Below are 19,805 nucleotides of genomic sequence, written 5' to 3'. Positions count from 1 at the left end.
AACAGAGACCTACAACAACTAAGAATAGCAAATTAGTATTTTGCCAAAAAAAACCCGTTGGAAAAAACATGTCCTAGGACATTCAGATCTCTAAGCACCTTTAATATTTATCTGTATACCATAAGAAAAAAAATGCATCTGAGGTACCGATACATTAATTTTGACTTGGGGTATTCAGATAAAACTGTTTACTCAATAAGGAATATTCTTCACATAAATTGCTATTTAACTGATTCCAGAAAGGTAATCAAGACTTTCAAACGTTTTTCTTTCTTTTACCTAATGCACCATTTTCCTAAATGTGAGCTTTAGTATATGATATCATTCCTCCTGCTTTGGAACAGAAGGATTCAACTTTGAGCAAGAAGCTATGATACTTCAAAGCGTCATAGTAAAAAACCATTTATTTTCTTCTGTACACTTTCCCTCATAGTATTAAAAAAATACAGCAGTGATTGGTTGCAGTGTAATAAGCATGAAATAAAGTTAGTAAGTCCACGCTATACAACTATCCTTTAAAATTTTACTTCCTTTCCTATTTTTTCCCCTGTGTTTTTACTCGTATGAAATTGTCGTCCTTCTTCAAATGCTTAATTCATAAATTTATGACAGAAGGGACATCATCTTGTTATTCCTAGTAGTTCCCTGCAGGAAACCATAATCAAAGAATAACACGTTAACTGGCCCTAATAAGTTCTTGTAGGACAAATAGCCACAATGCTGAAGTTGGTACTTCATCTCAATAGATCAGTTGATCTGAATTACTTCCTTCCCTTGGAAAAACTAATTAAAAGAAATCTATCAGACTCCTATTCTTCTACTAAGAGGTGCTTTCATGCAAAACTGAAAAAGTGAATAAGCACACATGGAAAGAAGAGTGTATTAAACTAATTTCTGCTGTGTATAATGAACAGACTTTTCCTGAATATCCTGGATTTTATAACGACAACCACCAGCACCTCCATTTACCTGGTGCAAGACACAGATCTATGTCTGCTTGACATGACTGTAAAAAGACAACAAAATTTAATATTTCAGAGAAAATTCAAAATTGTATCAATAGTTGTATACAAAATTGCACTCCATGAGATAACTTAAACTGCAGAACTTTCTGTGTGATTTTGCTATATAAGGAAATTTGTCAGAAAAAGAAAACACACAAGAACGTTCAGACCAACACCTACAAGAAAGCACAATTGTGGCCAGCTGGACATAAAGCCTACTAACCTTGAAATTACTTCTAGAATTAAAATTGCACAAACCATTCAGAAATGCAAAGCACATCTGCTGAGGAACTGACCCCCATAAAAGCTGCCTCATGCCTGCACAACTGCATAACCGTGGTGTATTACAGATCAGGGACAACGGGCTCAGAAATTAAAAAGTACAGAGTTTTTACAGTTTATATTGCAGTGTTTTATACATTACTTGCTGTGATTAACTGAAAATCCATTAGTAATGCTTACCGCTGTATAGAAAAGACATTTGGTACCCAAAGAGACAGAAAAATAGTAGAATCTTTGATAATGGTATTTTTCCAGTAACTTTTTTTTTCTTTCTTTCTTTTTTTTTTAAACAACATGTTCACATGGCAACAGTATATTAGTGTCTCATTTCACCACTCTACCTGGCCAAAGAAACCTCCAAGTTGCCAGCAATTTTCAACCCTGGGCATTTTTCTCTATGCACTTATATACTGGTCTTATTAAAGCCAACACTTTTAACTTCTGTAGTATTTTAACTACTTTTAACTATAATACACAATCAATGACTGATGGCAAAATGAGGTGACATTGTCTAGAGTTTGTCTGCTGAACGGGAGAGATTCCCCTCTCCCACGTGCCCCTTGCATGTTGTAGAACTGGCTGTACTTACATATATACAAACATAAAGCCCTGTACTGGCCTTGTGGCCCAGACCCCAAAGCCAATTTGCCTCGTTAGTGCAGAAAAAAGAGGATGCAACTTTCCATGCAGGCTACAAGAGAGCTGAAGGTACTGAAGGGGTATGACAGGCACCAGAACTGGTTCAACAGAGGTGGCAGAACTACAGACTTTCCCCTTGGGATATAAAGACCCATTTAGATGATCTCAGCTGCCCACGAAACTGTTGCCTGAAACAAGGACGAGTTGAAGTGAGCTGCCCAAGGGGATGCAGACAACATCAAGCATTGTGGGTGCAGTTGGAGGATGGAGCCGGGCTAAGAGGAGCACCCAGCTCCCACCAGAGCAACTCCCACTCCTGCCTTGGGAGGGGGGTACTGACTGACCTGAACCGATGGGGAAACCATTTCAAGGAGTTCAACCTGGACATAATTATCCGCTTCTTTTCAGTACTATAAACCTTTTTGCTGCTTTATCATCCTGAATCAACTGCCTACTTTTTCACAAAAGTATTTCCCTAGATCATCTCAGAGAAGGAAGAGGACTGAGGACAAGAACCTGACACAGCTCTCTGAATCAACTTTGTCTCTAGCAGACTTAAAAAAAACAAATGCAATACACCATCCTGAGGAAAAGACCCTCCCCTCCCCAAAAGCATTAAATGAAATTGAGATGCTTGCCTACTTATTTCTCTATGCTGACATTTTTTGCCTAAAGCAGGCAGGCAAAATGCCTTTTTTTTTTTTTTAAATTGCCTTAGCTTAATCTTAATTTACATTGCCACTGGGAATGAGAACTGTTATTTACTCTTCACTCCATGCATATTACTTGCAAAAAGCCCACCAAAAATATGTAACAAGCAAATTCCTAAATACTCCTCACTGATTATGATTTTTAAGCATTCATTTGGTTCTATATTCTAATGTAAAATGGACACTGATGGGCACTGAATAGATTGTGACTATATAAATATACTGATAAACACGTTCTGACCATGAGCCTGTTTTTCAAAGGAAGTCATAAGATCCATTTTGATAAAGAACACTCCTCCCATTTTCATTTCATGATTAAATGCTTTGGTGTAGAGGAAACAATTTGATTTTTTCCTGTCTCATAAAACAACCACTAAAAAGGCGTGACAGACCTTATTGACGCATTACACACAACAGTAAGTCCGCAGAGGAAGGCAGCCTCTCCTATAGACCTAAGCAGGAGCCCCACAGTTCAGATCAGATAGCAGTGTTTCAGGGGAGGATGTAAAGAAAAAAAAGCCCTGCATGCATTTGGATCATGAGACTCGCACTATAAAAAAGAAGGAAAAAAGCCAAACATATCTCTACCTGTCCCTGAGGAGTTTAAAGCTAACTACTTTTAAACAGGTTTTGTTATTGGAAAGAAATTCAAACCATAACTACATATTGCAAAGTGGACATAACAACCTTAAAATCCTGTAGTGAATTTTTTTTTTTAAGATTTAAGTTTTTTTTTAAATGGCCACTCCTTGAAAAAAAGAGAGTCAAAAACCCTAAACAAAACACACATATAGAACCCAAGGCACTAAAAATGCATGTAATGCACCAAAAGAACGCTGTACAGGTTGTCCTCTTAATGTAAATATTCATAAGTTGAACTCTTATGCAGGATAAAAATCTCTCAAGAACAGCAGAGCCTGCAACAATATATTGTAACTTGACTTTAATAATAACAGGAGAACAATAATTTTATTTCAAAGTCAAACGTGCTACATTTGAGCAAAGCTCTTTATGGATAGCTACTAATAAAAATATCGTGTATTTTTGGAAAGTGTTAGTTCTTACAGGATGTGGAGCCATTTGCATATTTGAAGAGTTAGGCAAGATTGCTCCCTCAGTCTAAAGTTTCACTGGGACTCTGCCAATAACTCATTTTATCACCTTGAGCAAATCACTTCACCGTGCCTTCATTTCCAATCTCACCTTTTGTGGTTTCTGCAGTGTTTCTCAGTTTTCACCCACTGTTTGTGTACCCGAGGTAACACAGCCATGCATGCTGTCAATTCTGTAAACACTACAAATAATTAACATTAACAATTTCAACCAGCCAGGTTTAGGACTAAATCACTGCTTTGATTGCAGAGCAGTACCAATACACCGGCAGCATGACCAAACCACGCTACTGGACTATTTAAGGATGTATTTTCAAAGAAACACCACAGGGTAATTGCTCCCTTTCTCTCTTTTCTCAGTAACAGCCTAAACTGAAATAAATAACCCGCCCTCAAGCTGCAGTTGTTCATCTACCAGGTGCAATTCCTGCCACTGTTCAATGCTGCTTCTTAGAGATAACTTTGATAACCCTTGATTTTAAACTGGAATATTTTATTTAAATGACCATAACACTCCTCAGAGTTTCCTCTGGATAAAATGTGCATCTTCTCATTTAGGATATCTGGAGCTGATGTGCGTCAATCCAGAGGTGGCTACAGCACACACAGGATTTCTCTGAATGTTGGCCTACATGGTCTTCTCCGAGAAATAACTGGGAAGTGAAAGAATATCCCTCAGTTTGGGATCTGCTGACACTTCAAGTAACTCCACAGCAACAACTGTGGCAAGCTCAAGTTGCAACAGATGAGACTGAACGAGCTGTTTGTATGTCAAAATTGTACTCATTTCTGCTAATGTCTTTATCAAACACCTACTTATTTAACTACTTGTTTTACATATCTAGCGTACTCTACTTTTCATTCATTTAGGTTGATATGTACAATTTTTTAAGGGAGAGAAGATACCAAGCAAACCCCACCTTTCCTCTTTTAGCCTATAACCGTGTATAGAGCAATACAATTAGATGTGGTATTGGGTTTTTATATTAATTTCCACTGGACTTCTCTGTTAAAGACCATATGTATCTGCTCCTTGCTTACCACTTACAGGCTACCTCAGACCCACCGTTTTATAGAAACTAGATGAGGTATCAGGATGTTTTGGCAGTCATATAAAGGACACAAACCCCAATCTTACGAACTCCTAATATTTTTTTAAAGAGCCAGGTAAGGTTCTTTTGTTTCTTCATATTTCTATTTCTAACAGAAATAGTAAACCCCATCAGCGTTTTTAAAATGTACCTTCTTTCACTAGCTCAGAAGCTTGGGAATTTTGTATGCACATCACAGCACACAAGAATGTGAGGTTATTTCCCAAATGTACATGATGGAGTCTATAGCAACAGATGCAACATTTTAAATGTGGATTACTCTGGTCATTGACCACTGTTAAGAAGTCTTGACCAAGGAGATTAAAAAGCAGTTATATGTAAAATGGTCCTGAAAAAGAGAAGAAAGGACACTGACTCTAGTCCCAAGGTGAAATGTCCATTGCTGAGACACAGTAGCCCCTATTAGCTCTGTGGCTTGGGCTCAGAAAAGCAGACCCACGTACAACTTTCCTCTTTCTCCTTATTTTCCTTTAGCACCTTCAGTAATAATATGTCACAGGAAAACCATGCAGAATCCATTTGTCTTTTAAAGACTTTGGCTCCACAATTATTAGTTTCTTCGGGGGTGGGTGGAAGAGAGGCAGTAGGAGAGGGGAAACAATCAAGAAAATAAGAAAAGACCACACCAGGATATTTCTAATGCAGTGAGAACAGTGACAATTTGCAGTTAGTTTCAATACTGAAATTAGGCGAATTTGAATGCACATTACTAAAAATTAGTTTTATATTTATTTATTTATTTGTTAGATTTATTTGATTTCCTTATGGTATAAAATCCATAAAACTATTTAGGTTATCTTGTCAAGACTGCTGGAAAAATACTTGACATCAGAAGTAAAAGAATGTTCTCCTCAATTCAGATATTCAATTATATGAATCCTATTACATATGCAACCAAACTGTAAACCAATCCTTCTTTTTCTCCAAATGGCATTCAGCTGTCTCTGACATTACTGTATAATTTAGCAACTTTGAAATACAAGCAACCAATTAAGACCATATCCATACGCTTGTTCCCCCCTCTGGTGCGAGACTGACAAAATCTGATATTTTCCTTTACAACATGAGGCTAGGATCAATTACAAATTAAGGCTACTTCTGTCAATCTTCACAATCCTGTTTATGAATAATAAAGACAGAGGAAATGCCTTTGGTAGTCGTGAGAGTTATCAAGCTAAAGCTAATCCAGCCACTATATTCTTCATCTAAACAAGAAACAGAAAACCCCACTAAAAACAAACACCCATCATGATACAATAAATGTATCCCATACAGTTGATGTTCCTCACCCCTATTATTTTTATTTTCACCTATAACTAGAAGCCATATATAGGCAGAGGAACAATCAACCATCACTTAACAACTGTAGCTGGTCACACTGAACGTACTTGCATTTGCTCAATACCGTTTCAGAGCTGCAAAGCTTTGGTTCCTGGTAATAACCATTGCTGACAATACATTATCTAGTAAGGCAGCAGCCAAGCTGCCAGAAACAACAATTATATAAAATATAAGAGGATAAACAGCAAATTAAATTGGTGGATTTGGTAAGTGATATTACAGTAAGTGTATTTGCTTTTATTAGCCTTTCTAGTGGCAAAGAGACTTTTATTGGACCAAGAAACTCCATTGGGAATTCAGGATAACCCAGAAGAGATGATATAAAGCAGGGACTCAAAGCCTTCAAGCCTGTTTCACAGTTGTTGTACAGTGTATACACATCCTAGTTCACTCCACTTTTGCTGTGGTACAATAAATATAGAATAAATACAGGTGAAGGATAGAAAAACTGTATTAATGTGTGTTGAAAGTTTCTCAAAATACCTCGAAGCTTTTTGCTCCTACACATTCTTCCTCTGTCTCCACCTAACATTCCTTACGTATTGTTCCTCTTTACAATATGACATATAATTTCTTTAAACACAAGTACCTTTCAACCATTAATTTTACTCATGAAAACCAAAATTAAACAGGTGACACAGTCCAAGTGTTTCAAAGCGTAACTGCGTAAGTAGCTATCACTGTAACCCATATTTGCGCTGAGCAGACTTAAATTTAAGTCATGGTGCACACAATCTGATACGAGTACCTTCATGAGGTTTCAAATTTCTTTGCCAAGCCAACTGTAAATACAGTCATAAAACAAGAAATGAAAACTAATAAGCACAATCAAAGCATCCTATAAATTTTGTTATGCCTTCCTGCAATTCACCGCGCACTGGCAAACATTAATCTATTACTAATTTAATCTAAATTAGAGCAATTTATTTAAAGCGCATGCCAACTTTAAACATGAATAGCATATTGAACGCAGAATATGAGAACTGTTTAGCTCCCAATTTCATGAAGTTAAAATTCAAGAAGTTTGAGATCTAGTGTGGTTTACTTTAATCAGTTCGACTTCTCAATAAGACTATACATAAACAGGGGCCATAAAGAGGGAATAAATAAAGGCCATTTTTTAAACAGGGATTGAGTCAAGAAATGAAACTAACTGAATTAAAACAGCTTTCTAGCAATTTTGAACATACATGCAGCCATGAGAAACAAATGCTGACTTTCATTGAGGAATAATAGCTAGGTAATGTAAATTAAAATCAAAATTAAATGAAAAAAAGTCTTTCAGCATTAAAGGGGAGAACATACTGTTATGTTTACAGAAAATTAGCAATGAGTGTACACAACCAGTAACAAAATATTCTCAGAGTTTGGCTTCGGTTTTACAAAACCCTGTTTGAAGTCAGTTTGCGATTTCAGATGCTGTTTATGTTCCTAAACCACAACTTTCAAAATGAGACTTACAAGCTGTTCATCTGTCATTCCTATGAAGCCATTTTGATATTATAAGACAGTGATTGAGGCAGCAAGTTTGGAAAAGCTTTCGCCTACATAACACAAGCACTGTCATTATTTTTTCAAAACTTCATTATGCCATCAGTATTGAGGTTATATTTGTTCCATTTGTTGCTTTTAAAGTTTTTTGCAGAATTGTAGTATAGTATCTACAGCATCCTAGAACTCTTTCATTTAAAGATGAGTACTTATGCATGCAAATCATTTTACACATGTGAATCTGTGTGCACACAGAAGAGCAGAAAGCTTATGTGCATGTACAGCGGTGAATGAGGAAATTACTTGGATTTTATAATACAATAGCTGCTCCAAATAGCCAAGCTATTTTAAATGGCATATATCATATAGAAGATATTTGGCTCAAATATCACAGTCCCATAACCTTCAGTATTATTCTAAATTTGTGAAACAGTTTTGACAAACTGTGACAAATGCTGTATGAATACCGTGTTTTAATATGGCAACTGGTTGCTTACATTAAACAAAGTCTTAAGTCTGCTGAGTGAAGAAAACACGTGGATATATGTTGATATATGACAGACAAAAGTGGGGAGATTTCTCAAAGGGAGAGGAAATTCCCCTGCTAGTCTTGTCTCTAAAGATACTCATCACAGTGGATTTTCCATCCTCCTACTTTTGGATCTTCTCCCCATATGAGACCAGATGGGATCTCTCACATCCCACCAGGTTTTCAATCCTAGCAGAGTTGAGTGCCCTTTGCACAGACCTGCTGTCAGGTTCATTACTATTTCCTGCTCCCCTGAGATCCATGATTCATTTCTTTCAAGTACTTTTTCCTTTTTACAGAAAATTTGAATTCTTGGCTGCAAGGGTTTGCAGCCTTACTATTCAGTTTTACTCTACACATCATTTCTTCTCTGGTGGACCCTAAGACTTCTGAAAGCCACTCACGTAAACCACAGGGACCCCTTCCAATTTTCCTTGTATTAAGACACACAAAATTGCATAAGACAGAAAGAACACAAAGACACTTCAGTTTGAGTGAAGAAATAGAACAGTCTTCAAGAGGAATACCCAGAGTCCTTCTCTTTTAGTCAATGAACTTTTTTTCATCTTGCTCTGACATTCCATCCACAATACCCTGCATATTTTTCAAGGACTTCTATAGTCTCCAGGAATTCCATAGATTGAGAAAATATTTGCTGTATTACCTTGACAACAACACTAAATGTTCTTGACTCATAGTATGTGGCTGCATACAAAATACTCTAAAAAATTACCTCTATAAGATGTGAGAGAGCATGAGAAGTTACATTTGATATCTGTGAAATCATCCAAAATAGGTCCTGAAGTAACATGCGAGTTGTCTGTCTCTGGGCTTGAACCAGACAAGGGTAGAAGTTAAATTTATGTAAATTTTTACATATGGAAAATACCCAAAAGTGCAACAGAGTTTTTCAAATCAGAGCACAGGCTTGTTAGTGCCAACTTTTGGATTTCTTTCAGTAGAAGCCAAAATTTGTCAAAAAAGAACTTGTATTTGCCTCCTACAACAGAATAATGGAACTTACAGATATGGAAAACAGAATATTTCATATATCTTGATTTAAATAAGGCTTTTGACGTTGCCTCGCATGACATTTTCAAAAGCAAGCAAAGATCTTGCAGATAAGGCTACTACAAAAGTGGATTCATAACTGGCTGAAAAATCACAAGCAGAATAGTTCTCAGTGCTTTAGTATCAGAAGGAAAGGTGATATTGAACTGGGGTACACAGGAGGGGATGCCCAGTTCCATATGACTCAATATATATATTTTTTTTAAGAATCCAGACGGAGCAGAGAAAAGGCTTGTTAAGGTTTAAACAAATGTAAAGTCAGGAGGGCTGCGAGCGCACCAAAGGGCACATTTAGAATTTCAGAGCATGTTGTCAAAGTGGAGAAACAGCCTGAAAAAAGCAAAGGTTTGACACTCCACAAGTTAAGCAAAAAAAGGTCCAAGGTTTGACTAAGAAGTGGGAAATCCAACTATAGCTAGGAATTTTTTTGACTGGAGCCAGTTTAGAGGAGCTGAAATAGCTTCTAAGAGTGGATTCTGATTCTGATCCACTGAAACCTCCGAGTCTGTGTCAGCCTGAAGTAACCACAAACAACCGAATACCACTTGCAGTATAGAAATGCCAGTTTTTCAGCACAATCTTAGCTGAAATGTGTTGCCTCTAGAAAACTTTGATCAGACTTCTGATGTTCTCCACCCTGCTGCGGGTCAGGTAAGCTCCAGGAGTCCTGTCCACCTCATTTCACTGCTATCAGGCTTGTGATAGCTCACGGCCAAACTCTGGCAGAGAAGTATCAACATAAACCAAAATTATTCATGCAGCAATGGTCCTAGACAGAATTCAATTACACAAAGAAAGCACCAATTTACATCAATAAGTGATGTCTTTAAAACTCTCTCAGAATTAGGATTCACCTAACGCAATTCAGTGGAGGAATTAATATCATACAGTGCAACTGAAGTCATGTTATACTTTAATCAAATCTGGTTTGTATTGTCAAACTGCCACCAATACCAGGCATTTATGTTTCTCCTAAGGAGATCAGCAGGGAAATACATACCACAAAATTGTCATAATTTGACTGTTACATTAAGACTATACACAAAGAGATAAATGGGGTCCATTCATACCTCTCAGATTGAGACTTTCTGAATTGTACAATATTACTAGTTAGGAGGGATCTCAGGAGCTCATCTATGCAAACTCTCACTTGAGCAGAGCTACCTTTGACCAGGTTGCTCAGGGCCTTGTCTAGGTGTGTCTTGAGGATCTCCAAGAACAGAGATTTCACAGCCTCCCTGGGCAACCTGCTCCAACTGCAACTACCCTCACTGTGAAACTGTTTTCTCTTATCTGATCGGAAATTCCCTTTTTGTAGTCTTTTACTGTTACCTCCATCTGCCCTATGCCCTCCATCAGCTGGTTGAGCAGTAAGACTTTAAGCTTCCACTCATCAGGATTAATCAAACTCATTTCTCTCAGAGTCATAGTATATATCAGTACATCACATGTTCCAGCTCCCTAATTATCTTGGTAGGTCTCCAGTAGGGCTCCACTATGCCAATGCCTTTCTTGTGTTGGGAAGCTTAAAACTGTCCTAATATGGTCTCACTAGTGCCAAGCAGGGGGAAACAATTACATCCCTTGACCGCCTGCCTATCCCACCAAGTCCTTTTCTGCAAAGCTGCTTTCTTTGGTGGCAGCCAGCCTCTGCCACTGCATGGAGTCACTCTGGCTCCGATGCAGGACTGCATGTTTGCTAGTGGTGAACTCTGAGGTTCCCTCCAGCCCACTTCTCCAGTCTGTCACGTCTCTTTCTGCCAATGTATTTGCTGCTCTTCCCACTCTGGCGTAACCTGCAGACCTGCTACAAGTGCTCTCTGTCCCATCATCCAGGTCACTGATGAAGATACAAAACCCTCTCTGGCCCAGAAATCAAGCCCTGGGTAATGCCACTCATTTCCTGGGCTGCCGGTTAGTTTTCACCCCATTCACCATGACGCTGGGACTCTGCTGGGCCAGCCAGCTTTCCCCACGCCCCACCATCCACCCATCAAGTCTGTATTTCACCAGTTAAGCTTCAGGGATACTACTGGAGATGGTGTCAAAGGCCTTGCTAAAGGCGAAGTAAACAATATTCACTTCTCTCCTCTTGACCACAGGGCCAACCATTTAATCTTAGAAGGCTACTGGGATAGTTGAGCACAATTTGCCCTTGGTAAATCCATACTGGATTTTCCCAGTCATCTTCCTCTTTCATGTACCCATACCATGGCTTCCAGTGGAATTTGCTCCATAACCTTCCCTGAAATGGCTCCAGCTCCAGCTGAGCTTTGTCTGAGCTTTGTGCTAGTTCCATCCTTGCACATCCAGGCAACATCCCTCACTTTTCTGCCTTTACTTCCAAATTCTATGTACTTTCTTTTTGTGTTTGAGCCCAGTTAGGAGCTTCTTCTTTATCCCTACTGGTCTCCTGGACACACATGCTCAAATTCCTGCACTTTGGAATAGACCATTCTTGTGCTTTGAGAAGACTGTCCTTCAAGATCAAATGGTTTGCCTCTCACCCATTAACACAATCTCCCATGGGAACCTGCCAAAAAGATCCCTGAACAAGTAAAAAATCTCCTGCCTTGAAGTTCAAGGCTGTAATTCTGCTATTTTTTCTGCTCAGTTCTCTTAGGAGCCTAAATTCAAGCACCTCATCATCACTGCTGCCAAGGCTGCCCTGACCGTTATATCTCTGATCAGTCCTTTTTTGTTCTTGAACAGCAGGTCCAACACACCACCTCCACTAAGTCATCCAGTCAGATGCAGATAACCCATGTCAAGAAATTCCCTTCAGCCTACTCCAAAAACTCCCTGTATCACCTGCTACACCACCAAGTTGCCATGCCAACACACACCAGGTGGTTAAAAAAAACCCAAATACCAGGGCCTGCAATCTCCAGTTGTGTAAAGAAAGCTTCATCTACTTCTTCCCCTTGATTAGCTGGTCTTTAGTAGACACACGCAACAGTACTGTCCTTCCATTCTCTGATCCTCATGCATAAGCTCTTAGCTGGCTCATCACCCTCTCCAAGGTAAAGCTACATAAATTGGAGTCACCCCTTTGCATACAGCGTGACCCTCTTCCTTGCTTCCCTGCCCCATCCTTCTGAAAGAGCCTGTATCCATCCCTTGGAGCCACCCTGAGATGCCTCGGCAATCCCAAAGGCCTCACAGCTCTGCAACAACATGGCACACTTCTAATTCCTCCTCCTTGTCTCCCATGCTGGTGATATTAATTCACCCGGAGGGTATCCTTACTTGTATATGTACTATTTCTCATGAAAAATTTAAGTTTAAGGAAATGGATAGTTCCACTACAAAAAATCTTGGCATGGTGTACTACTGGACACAGGCAGCATATTCAATTCATTCACTTGAAGATCTCACTCCTATGCAACTCACAAATGCAGCACAAAATGGCAAACACTAACTTTTGCAGTATAAAAGTACAAAAATCACGCAGCACACTACACTTACTTTGGAATTTTGAAGGTGATACAGTGCATCTCAAATAATGTTTTGAAATTGTTCTCTAAATAACGTGGCATATTTGTTTACAGTCTATGATTTTTCTTTATACAGCATTCAAGAATCACTCCTTTTTTTTGGTGCCTGAGTACTTGTCAAATGCCTATCACATAGGGGTGATAGGGAACCATCTGCCTCCCTCCCCCAAAGGCACCTCCTTTTACTTATTACCACCTGTTCTTTTTTCAGTCCCCAAATGGCAATTCTGAGCACTGCCAGATACACGGGAAAAGGCCAGGTTACAGGTCCTGGCTGAAATTTTTAGTCTTGTCACTAGCATTTAACCTCCACAAAGAAAACCCAAATGTATCCATTATTGAGGTTTTCACAGACCACACAAAATAATGCCGTAAAAATGATGACAAGAAATAGCTTTGTTATAATTAAGCATAGTAGTATATCTGATCCATAATTGAGACAGAGGCTGACCAATCAGGATCAAATTTTAAGTAAAAAGGGCTGATTTTGTGTAAAGAAGGAGGGGGAGAGATTTGAGGTTGCTGAGAAAGTAATTCCTAAGGCACAACTATGGTTCTTCCCTCTCACTGGGATATGCAGGAATCCTCTGTGGTGCCATTTGCAGGTTATAAGAGAAGACCACCTATTTCTTAATCAGTGAGGCAGAGAGGAGCATCGAGCCTGTCAAACACTGGCAGAGGGCAAGTGCAGACAAACATGGTAATTGAGGTACTTCCCTCTCTTCAGGTAGTTCTTAAATTCTCCCTAAAAGGCAGACTAGGCAGCAGAGCCACAACTCCAGTGAAATTCCCAAAGGTACTCACCCTTCAGGGGAAGGCCAGTATCCGAGAAAGAACGACAAAATTTCAAATCTCAAAGTATTTGGAAAGCAGATGGGATGCTTTTCAACTCTCTTGCAGAATTCTCCACCTGAAGTTAAGTACGAGGGATACTGCTAGGAGAAGAGTATTTAACTTGGACCATTTACCTGAATCCTACTCCCTCTCCTCCCCCTTTTAATCTTTCCAATTATGAACAGTTGTCCTAAAAACCTCTTCTCTCATTGCCACAATTCTTCCATATAACCCAGAAAAAGCAAAAGCTGTGGGCTCTGTAGAGCCAATCCATTTCCAAGTACAGTCTTCTTTTCTAAATTTATTAACAGAGAATTACAGAATTTTAAAATAAAACAGCCACTCCAATAAGCCTTCAAATTACCCTAACTTTTTTAGCCACTCAATTCTTCAACATTTTCCACAAATAACTTCCGTATATACTGCCAGCTTTTCAGAATTCACACCAAATACAAAAAAGACCAAGCCAAAAGAAACTTATATCTGATCAACAATTATATTAAGCTTATTCTAGCAGATGAGAGTCTGCACATATACTGGTCTGTGTGGCTATGCACAACATACACTTACACATATTCATGTACTGAAACTGTCACTGTGCAGAAGACAAGGTGAATCACCAAAAATACTGCTACCTGCAAAGTCAGACATCTATGTCCAAATACAGAAAACCTTTTGTTGTAGCAGATAATCACATTGTATACTTTACACCTATTGTATTTAAAAATTCTGCTACCTTCCAAGACTGAAGGAAATACAGATGCGGTATTTTTACTTTCAGACCACTCAGAAATCCTTACAGTACACCTCAATAAAGCTATGAATAAAGCTATGGATAAAGCAGCCATGTTCTAGGCAGCAAAAATCAACACGTTGGAAGACTCCATATGAAGGGTTTAGACCAAAACAAGTTAATGTACAGAAGAGCCAACTAAGTTCTGATATAATATGCAAAGTGCAAACAGTTTTATTGGTTTATTTCTATTTAACCTTTCTCAGCATACCTCCCTCAAACTTTGAGTAACTCTGCCTTTTCCAGCTACTCAAACTCACCTCTGATGGCAGCAAACTACCCCCTTCCTTGTTGTCAATTATACCACAATCAATACCGTAGTCCATTTATAGAGCCCACACAATAGTCTTGGTCCATTTCTTCAACACTGACCCATACAGAATGCATGCCGCCTCTCCAAGAAATTCCGTAAGGCTTTTACTTTCTAATTTAAATTTAATTTATTAAAGATCAATTTGATATGATAAGCAAAAGGGCTAATGGGAAATAGTTTCTATATAGCCAGATGTTTGCCAATTCCATTTAGGAAGGAGAAAACAGAACAGCAAGGGAAGGGACACACTGCTAATTGGGAAGAACTTCGATGAGCACTTAATCAACGTTTTTTTCACTGAAATTACTTTTCAAATTGGCAAAGTAGGTATTTCTCATCATCAGGTATGAAATGGGGGAAAAAACCCCAGCTTTCCAAATTAATGATCAAAGCGTTCAGAATAGTTTTTGCTCAAATTAGTGTTTTTTAATTTTCACAACAAGATAGCTGTGGTGAAAGAACTACTATATATGATACCTTTACCCTCCTTGCCTGAATAGTGTTTCCTTCTTCGCTGTTCAGATATTATGAGAAGGTATTAAAATATAAGATATCTGTATTTTCTTCGACTGTGTATACCAGTTTTCATATATCACAACTAAGACACAGCACATTAATTCCTAATTGCACTACTTGTTATCCCACTACTCAACCACAAAAAAAAAAAAAATCAAATGTACTTTCAGTGATGTACCATGTGGTTATCTCTACTGTTGGAAAACAACAACTAAAATGCATCAGTGTTACACAGGGAGTGCATTGTTAAAAACACTGCAGGCCATGTAACAGAATGATATGACTTTGGGGGTGTAACTTTACACCCGAAATGAGACTCCATCAACACTGCATCCATAATCCTTTGGCAGCATGCAAAAGAAAAAGGACAGCATTATAAGGCAAAGTCCTTTGGTATAACAGGACAGGTTGCCAGAGTAGAACAGGAAGGAGAAACCACTGGGCAAACAACAGCAGAGGGAAAGGAAGAAGAGTGAGACCACAGGAACTAAAATAATAACAGTAATAGTAATTTATAAACCACTACTGGGAACTGGGTGAAAGTACAGACTTGGGCAGGGCTTCAAAACCCAAGTACATTAATTATTCATTATTTTTCAAATGTGGAAAATATGGAATAATGCTTCTGCTTGAAAGATTTGGAAACTACTCAGGTGATTCATGCATATAGCAGAAATAAAATTACTTTTAATAATTTTTATGGCAACCTGATGACAGTAGGCCATTGCTGGATCCAGATGCCTAACACTACTCGGAGGTTGAAATCCCATGGCTCTATAGTATTAAAGCTACTGAATCCAGTAGAGGGCACCTTTCCTTCCCCAAATCATTGTGGAAAGTACATGCATCTCTTCAGCCAGCAATGAAACATACCCATATCCAAACGAGAATTCAGAAGAAGTTATAAGTGCACAACTACTCCACAAAACAATCAGAAAAGAAATGGAAAATCTCTCTTTATGGCACGCTTGTAACAGTTTACTCTCTGTACGTTGAACACCAAAACCAGATCTAGCAAATTCACATCTGTTAAAATTGCAAGTGTGAAGTTACATCATGCCTCTGACCATACATAAGACTGTTTCTCCTAAATCCTTTCCATCCAAAAAAAAAAAAAATTAGAATTTTGAAACAATACTCCAAAAAGACAGGCAACACAAAAGGCCCCAAAAGTATAGAATTAGTATTTTCTTGTCTGACTTGTCTCTCCCCTCATCCCTCTTACTATTGGTTTTCTTCCCTTGTGCTCTTAGAAATTATTTTTAAGAACTATATGACCTGAAAGAGGAAAACAAGCTGATGCCTTAGCAACCATATTTGTACTATCTTTTTTTATGGAAGATAGTAGGTCATAACAGCAATTATTCTCTTTTTACATCCAAAATATGCAATGCAGGACATTGCAAGAAGGTGAGTACTGTTAGTAATTCCACTGACTGGAGCAAAATAACAAACATTTATCTTAAACTGCAGCTGTAACTCAAAAAAATTTTTGCAGTTGCAGTTTGCAGAAGTGACAAAGCTTACTACTTTTTAAACTAACAGCACAAAAAAAAGCTTCTGACACTGGAATGACTTCAGCGTAAAATACTTCATTGGTGGTGCACTCTGTAAGTGCTTACTTTTCACTTGTGTAATTTCAGTGATTGTTTTCATTTCAGCTATCCTGTTACTTTTTTTAAAATCTCAGCATGCAACAGTATTTCAGATTTCCGGCTACAGTTTATTATTGCACTAAATATTTTCTACATGTTTTACAAAATATAAAGCGAATCCCTAATTTCTCCTAAGTAATTTTAAGTGTACAGAAGACAACACTGAACCACTCATATGATTTTTAAAAAAATCCTACTCTAGTTGAGTTATAGATATAACACATCATCTAGAAATGGTCCCTTGAAATTGCTCCTCCCCATCTTTTGGCACTGTATTGTCACAGTTTATCTTACCAAGGTCAAGTATTATCAGCTGGGCTCCAGCCTGTGCATTTCCAACATCATTTTCTGCAATGCACTGATAGAATCCTTCATCTGATTTCACCAGACCCAAAACTTGCAGATTATGTTCTTTCTGAAGAGTAAAGGAAAAACACAACACTTAAAAACAGGTTGCAATTGCAAAAACAATGTAGTAATGTGCCATAACACCACCAACAGGAGAAACTTCCGAACAGTAACATGGAAAAGCGTATTTGGAGTTCATGTCAGATTTCATCTCTCTTGCACTGAATCCTCAAATTATACAGCATCAAAAAGCAGCACAAGCTCTTACTAATGGCTATCATTTTCTAGCATCACATATCACTGGCAAGTCATAACATTTCCACGGCCATTTTCATGATATTTTAAGCACTGAATATAGCCTCATAGCTCACTGTTACAATCCTGCAACCTCAGGTATACCCAATTATACAACCATTAAGTTCTCAACTATGCCTCACTAATGACTTTCACTACATCTAAAATTTCCCTCTAGAAGTGCCAGTGTGCCAGGACTCACAATCCACAACTCAGTTACATTTATATTTAAACTCCTGTTTGAAATTGTAATTTTCATTGATCACAGATGACTGCAGAAAACACAGTCAGTCAGTGTTCATGGCAAGCCTGCACTTTAACACATTCAGCCAACAAAGTGTGTTTTGTCATTGTGTGTGCGTCTGTCTCTCATGGAAAGTCTAAGCTATAAAGAAATTGACTCATACAATATAAGCAACGTGTCTTAGCAGTTCAGTAAAACAACTGAATTACAGAGCATTGAAGGTTTCAAGAAACCGTTTCTCTTCCAGGCCCCAAACATCAACAGCACAAAAATAGGAAGCTGGTCCTGTAAAAGAACCTAGCTTCCATGCATATGTATTAGAGGACTAACAGACAGGTCAGCAGCTTAAAAATCTGCAAAATGGACAATATACTTACAACAATTTTGAAATAGTCACTTGGGATCACCATGTCTCCATTCTTGACCCATTTCACAGTTGGAGTAGGTTTTCCAGTCACTTCACACTCAAACACAATGTCCATGGATTCATGAGCGTAAATATTTGCAGGGCGCTTCAGAAATTCAGGAGGAACTTCAAATAAAATGGAAAAAAGACAAAAGACGGCATTAGCATCCACAAAAACACATCAGTTGTGCTCATACTCAAAACTACAGTAAGACTCAACACATAAAAAGATGACTTCAGGGACTCTAGCACGAACAGTAGCAATGTTGGCAGCAATTTTCAGATCAGGGTTTGATAGAAGCTGATACAAGCTCCGTTTTACTTCAAAATTACATTTGGGCCAGTTAAACAGAAAGCCATTTTAATTTGAAATGACCTCTTGAGAATACATGAAAGAAGAAATTGAACTGAGATGTATAAAGTGTAAAGTTAAAAAGTATTTTAAAATCAAGAGACATAGATGCCATTTGGAAAAACGTATTTCCATGGTTGAAAAATACACTGCAGTCTCTTATCTGCCGTAGGCATGTTGCTGCATGCTCAAGAGACCACGGCAGGCAGTGGATTTCAGATGTTACTCACACTCTTCCTTCACCAACTAAGCAAATCATTTAGTGCTTAGTGGTGCAACAGTTTTACGTCCCTTTCACAAATAAAGATTCTTGTGGGATAAGCTCTGCAGCAAGACAATGAAAGGTTTTACAAAAGCCTTCACCCCTTCCTGCAGCAAAGTTTATTATTTTATAAAACAGAAAGATAGTGAGTTAAGATTTGAAATTAAAAAGTCAGGCTAAGATGAAAATGGCTGTCTGGAACTTTTTCAATAACCTATACTTTGATGCCCAGTAAGTCCACCTGCAGCTCCATAAAACACAGAACAGAGGTAGTGCAGTCAAGCTGTGTTATACAAGAGTATATCATGATTCGCAACAATTTATTTATTCAGACAAAACTTTGCAGTTGATACAAAAGAATTTTTTCAGAGAGTTCTTTGTACTCAATATTTGAAGTCAGTAGGTAACCAAAAGCTAAAATGATACCAAAAAAGACTTTTTAAAATGAATGGGCACAAAACTAAGATGAAACTTTCCTAGAGTACCCTTGCCTTGTACTTCTGTGAAGAAACTCAGCCTATCAAATGGACAGTGCTGTATTTATCCAAATATTTTCTTCTCTGGTTTGTATAAGCCCAAGAAACACTATGTACAGCACTACACACATACCTTTGTATCATACTGATAATGTATTACAGATAGATATGACCAAAGGCATGTATTGCCTAACACAGTAAAACAGAAAGGTTCTTCATTTAAGACGTGTACCAAAGTTGTTACCTCTGGGTCTTGGCTACCTTTTTAAATGTCCTTATGTACTCAGAGTAAGATTAATTAAATTTATTTAAAATCCATAAAAATTCAGAGATACAGAATTTTTTGCTAACAAGCCCCAAAGTGTCCAACACACAGACACGTTAAAATTCTTCTGTGAACAAATGTGCCACTAAGAAGCATCCAGCAGCATATAAGGACTCCCCACTTTAGCTCAGCGGCAGAAAGAGCAGCTGTTTGCAGGCACGTACAATTTGAATATCATCTATTATGAAGAACATTCACT

The 19,805-nt window shown here is 38.1% G+C and overlaps 1 protein-coding gene across 9 annotated transcripts in view; it reads right to left on the bottom strand.

Annotated features, from left to right (window-relative positions):
• The window catches only part of NEO1 (neogenin 1), a 221,664-nt gene that overhangs the window by 60,964 nt on the left and 140,895 nt on the right, over positions 1-19,805 (bottom strand). For all 9 annotated transcript variants that reach the window (XM_069797777.1, XM_069797781.1, XM_069797782.1 and 6 more), the window contains exons 6-7: positions 18,163-18,317; positions 17,194-17,314 (exon numbers count right to left, since the gene is read on the bottom strand). In XM_069797777.1, the coding sequence (XP_069653878.1) occupies positions 17,194-17,314; positions 18,163-18,317 (276 nt within the window). The remainder of the gene's footprint in view (positions 1-17,193; positions 17,315-18,162; positions 18,318-19,805) is intronic.

The sequence above is a fragment of the Haliaeetus albicilla genome, chromosome 12 (genome assembly GCF_947461875.1).
Source record: "Haliaeetus albicilla chromosome 12, bHalAlb1.1, whole genome shotgun sequence".
Taxonomy (NCBI): Eukaryota; Metazoa; Chordata; class Aves; order Accipitriformes; family Accipitridae; genus Haliaeetus; species Haliaeetus albicilla.
Note: the sequence above shows the minus strand (reverse complement) of the source record. Positions and strands in the feature narration are given on the sequence as shown.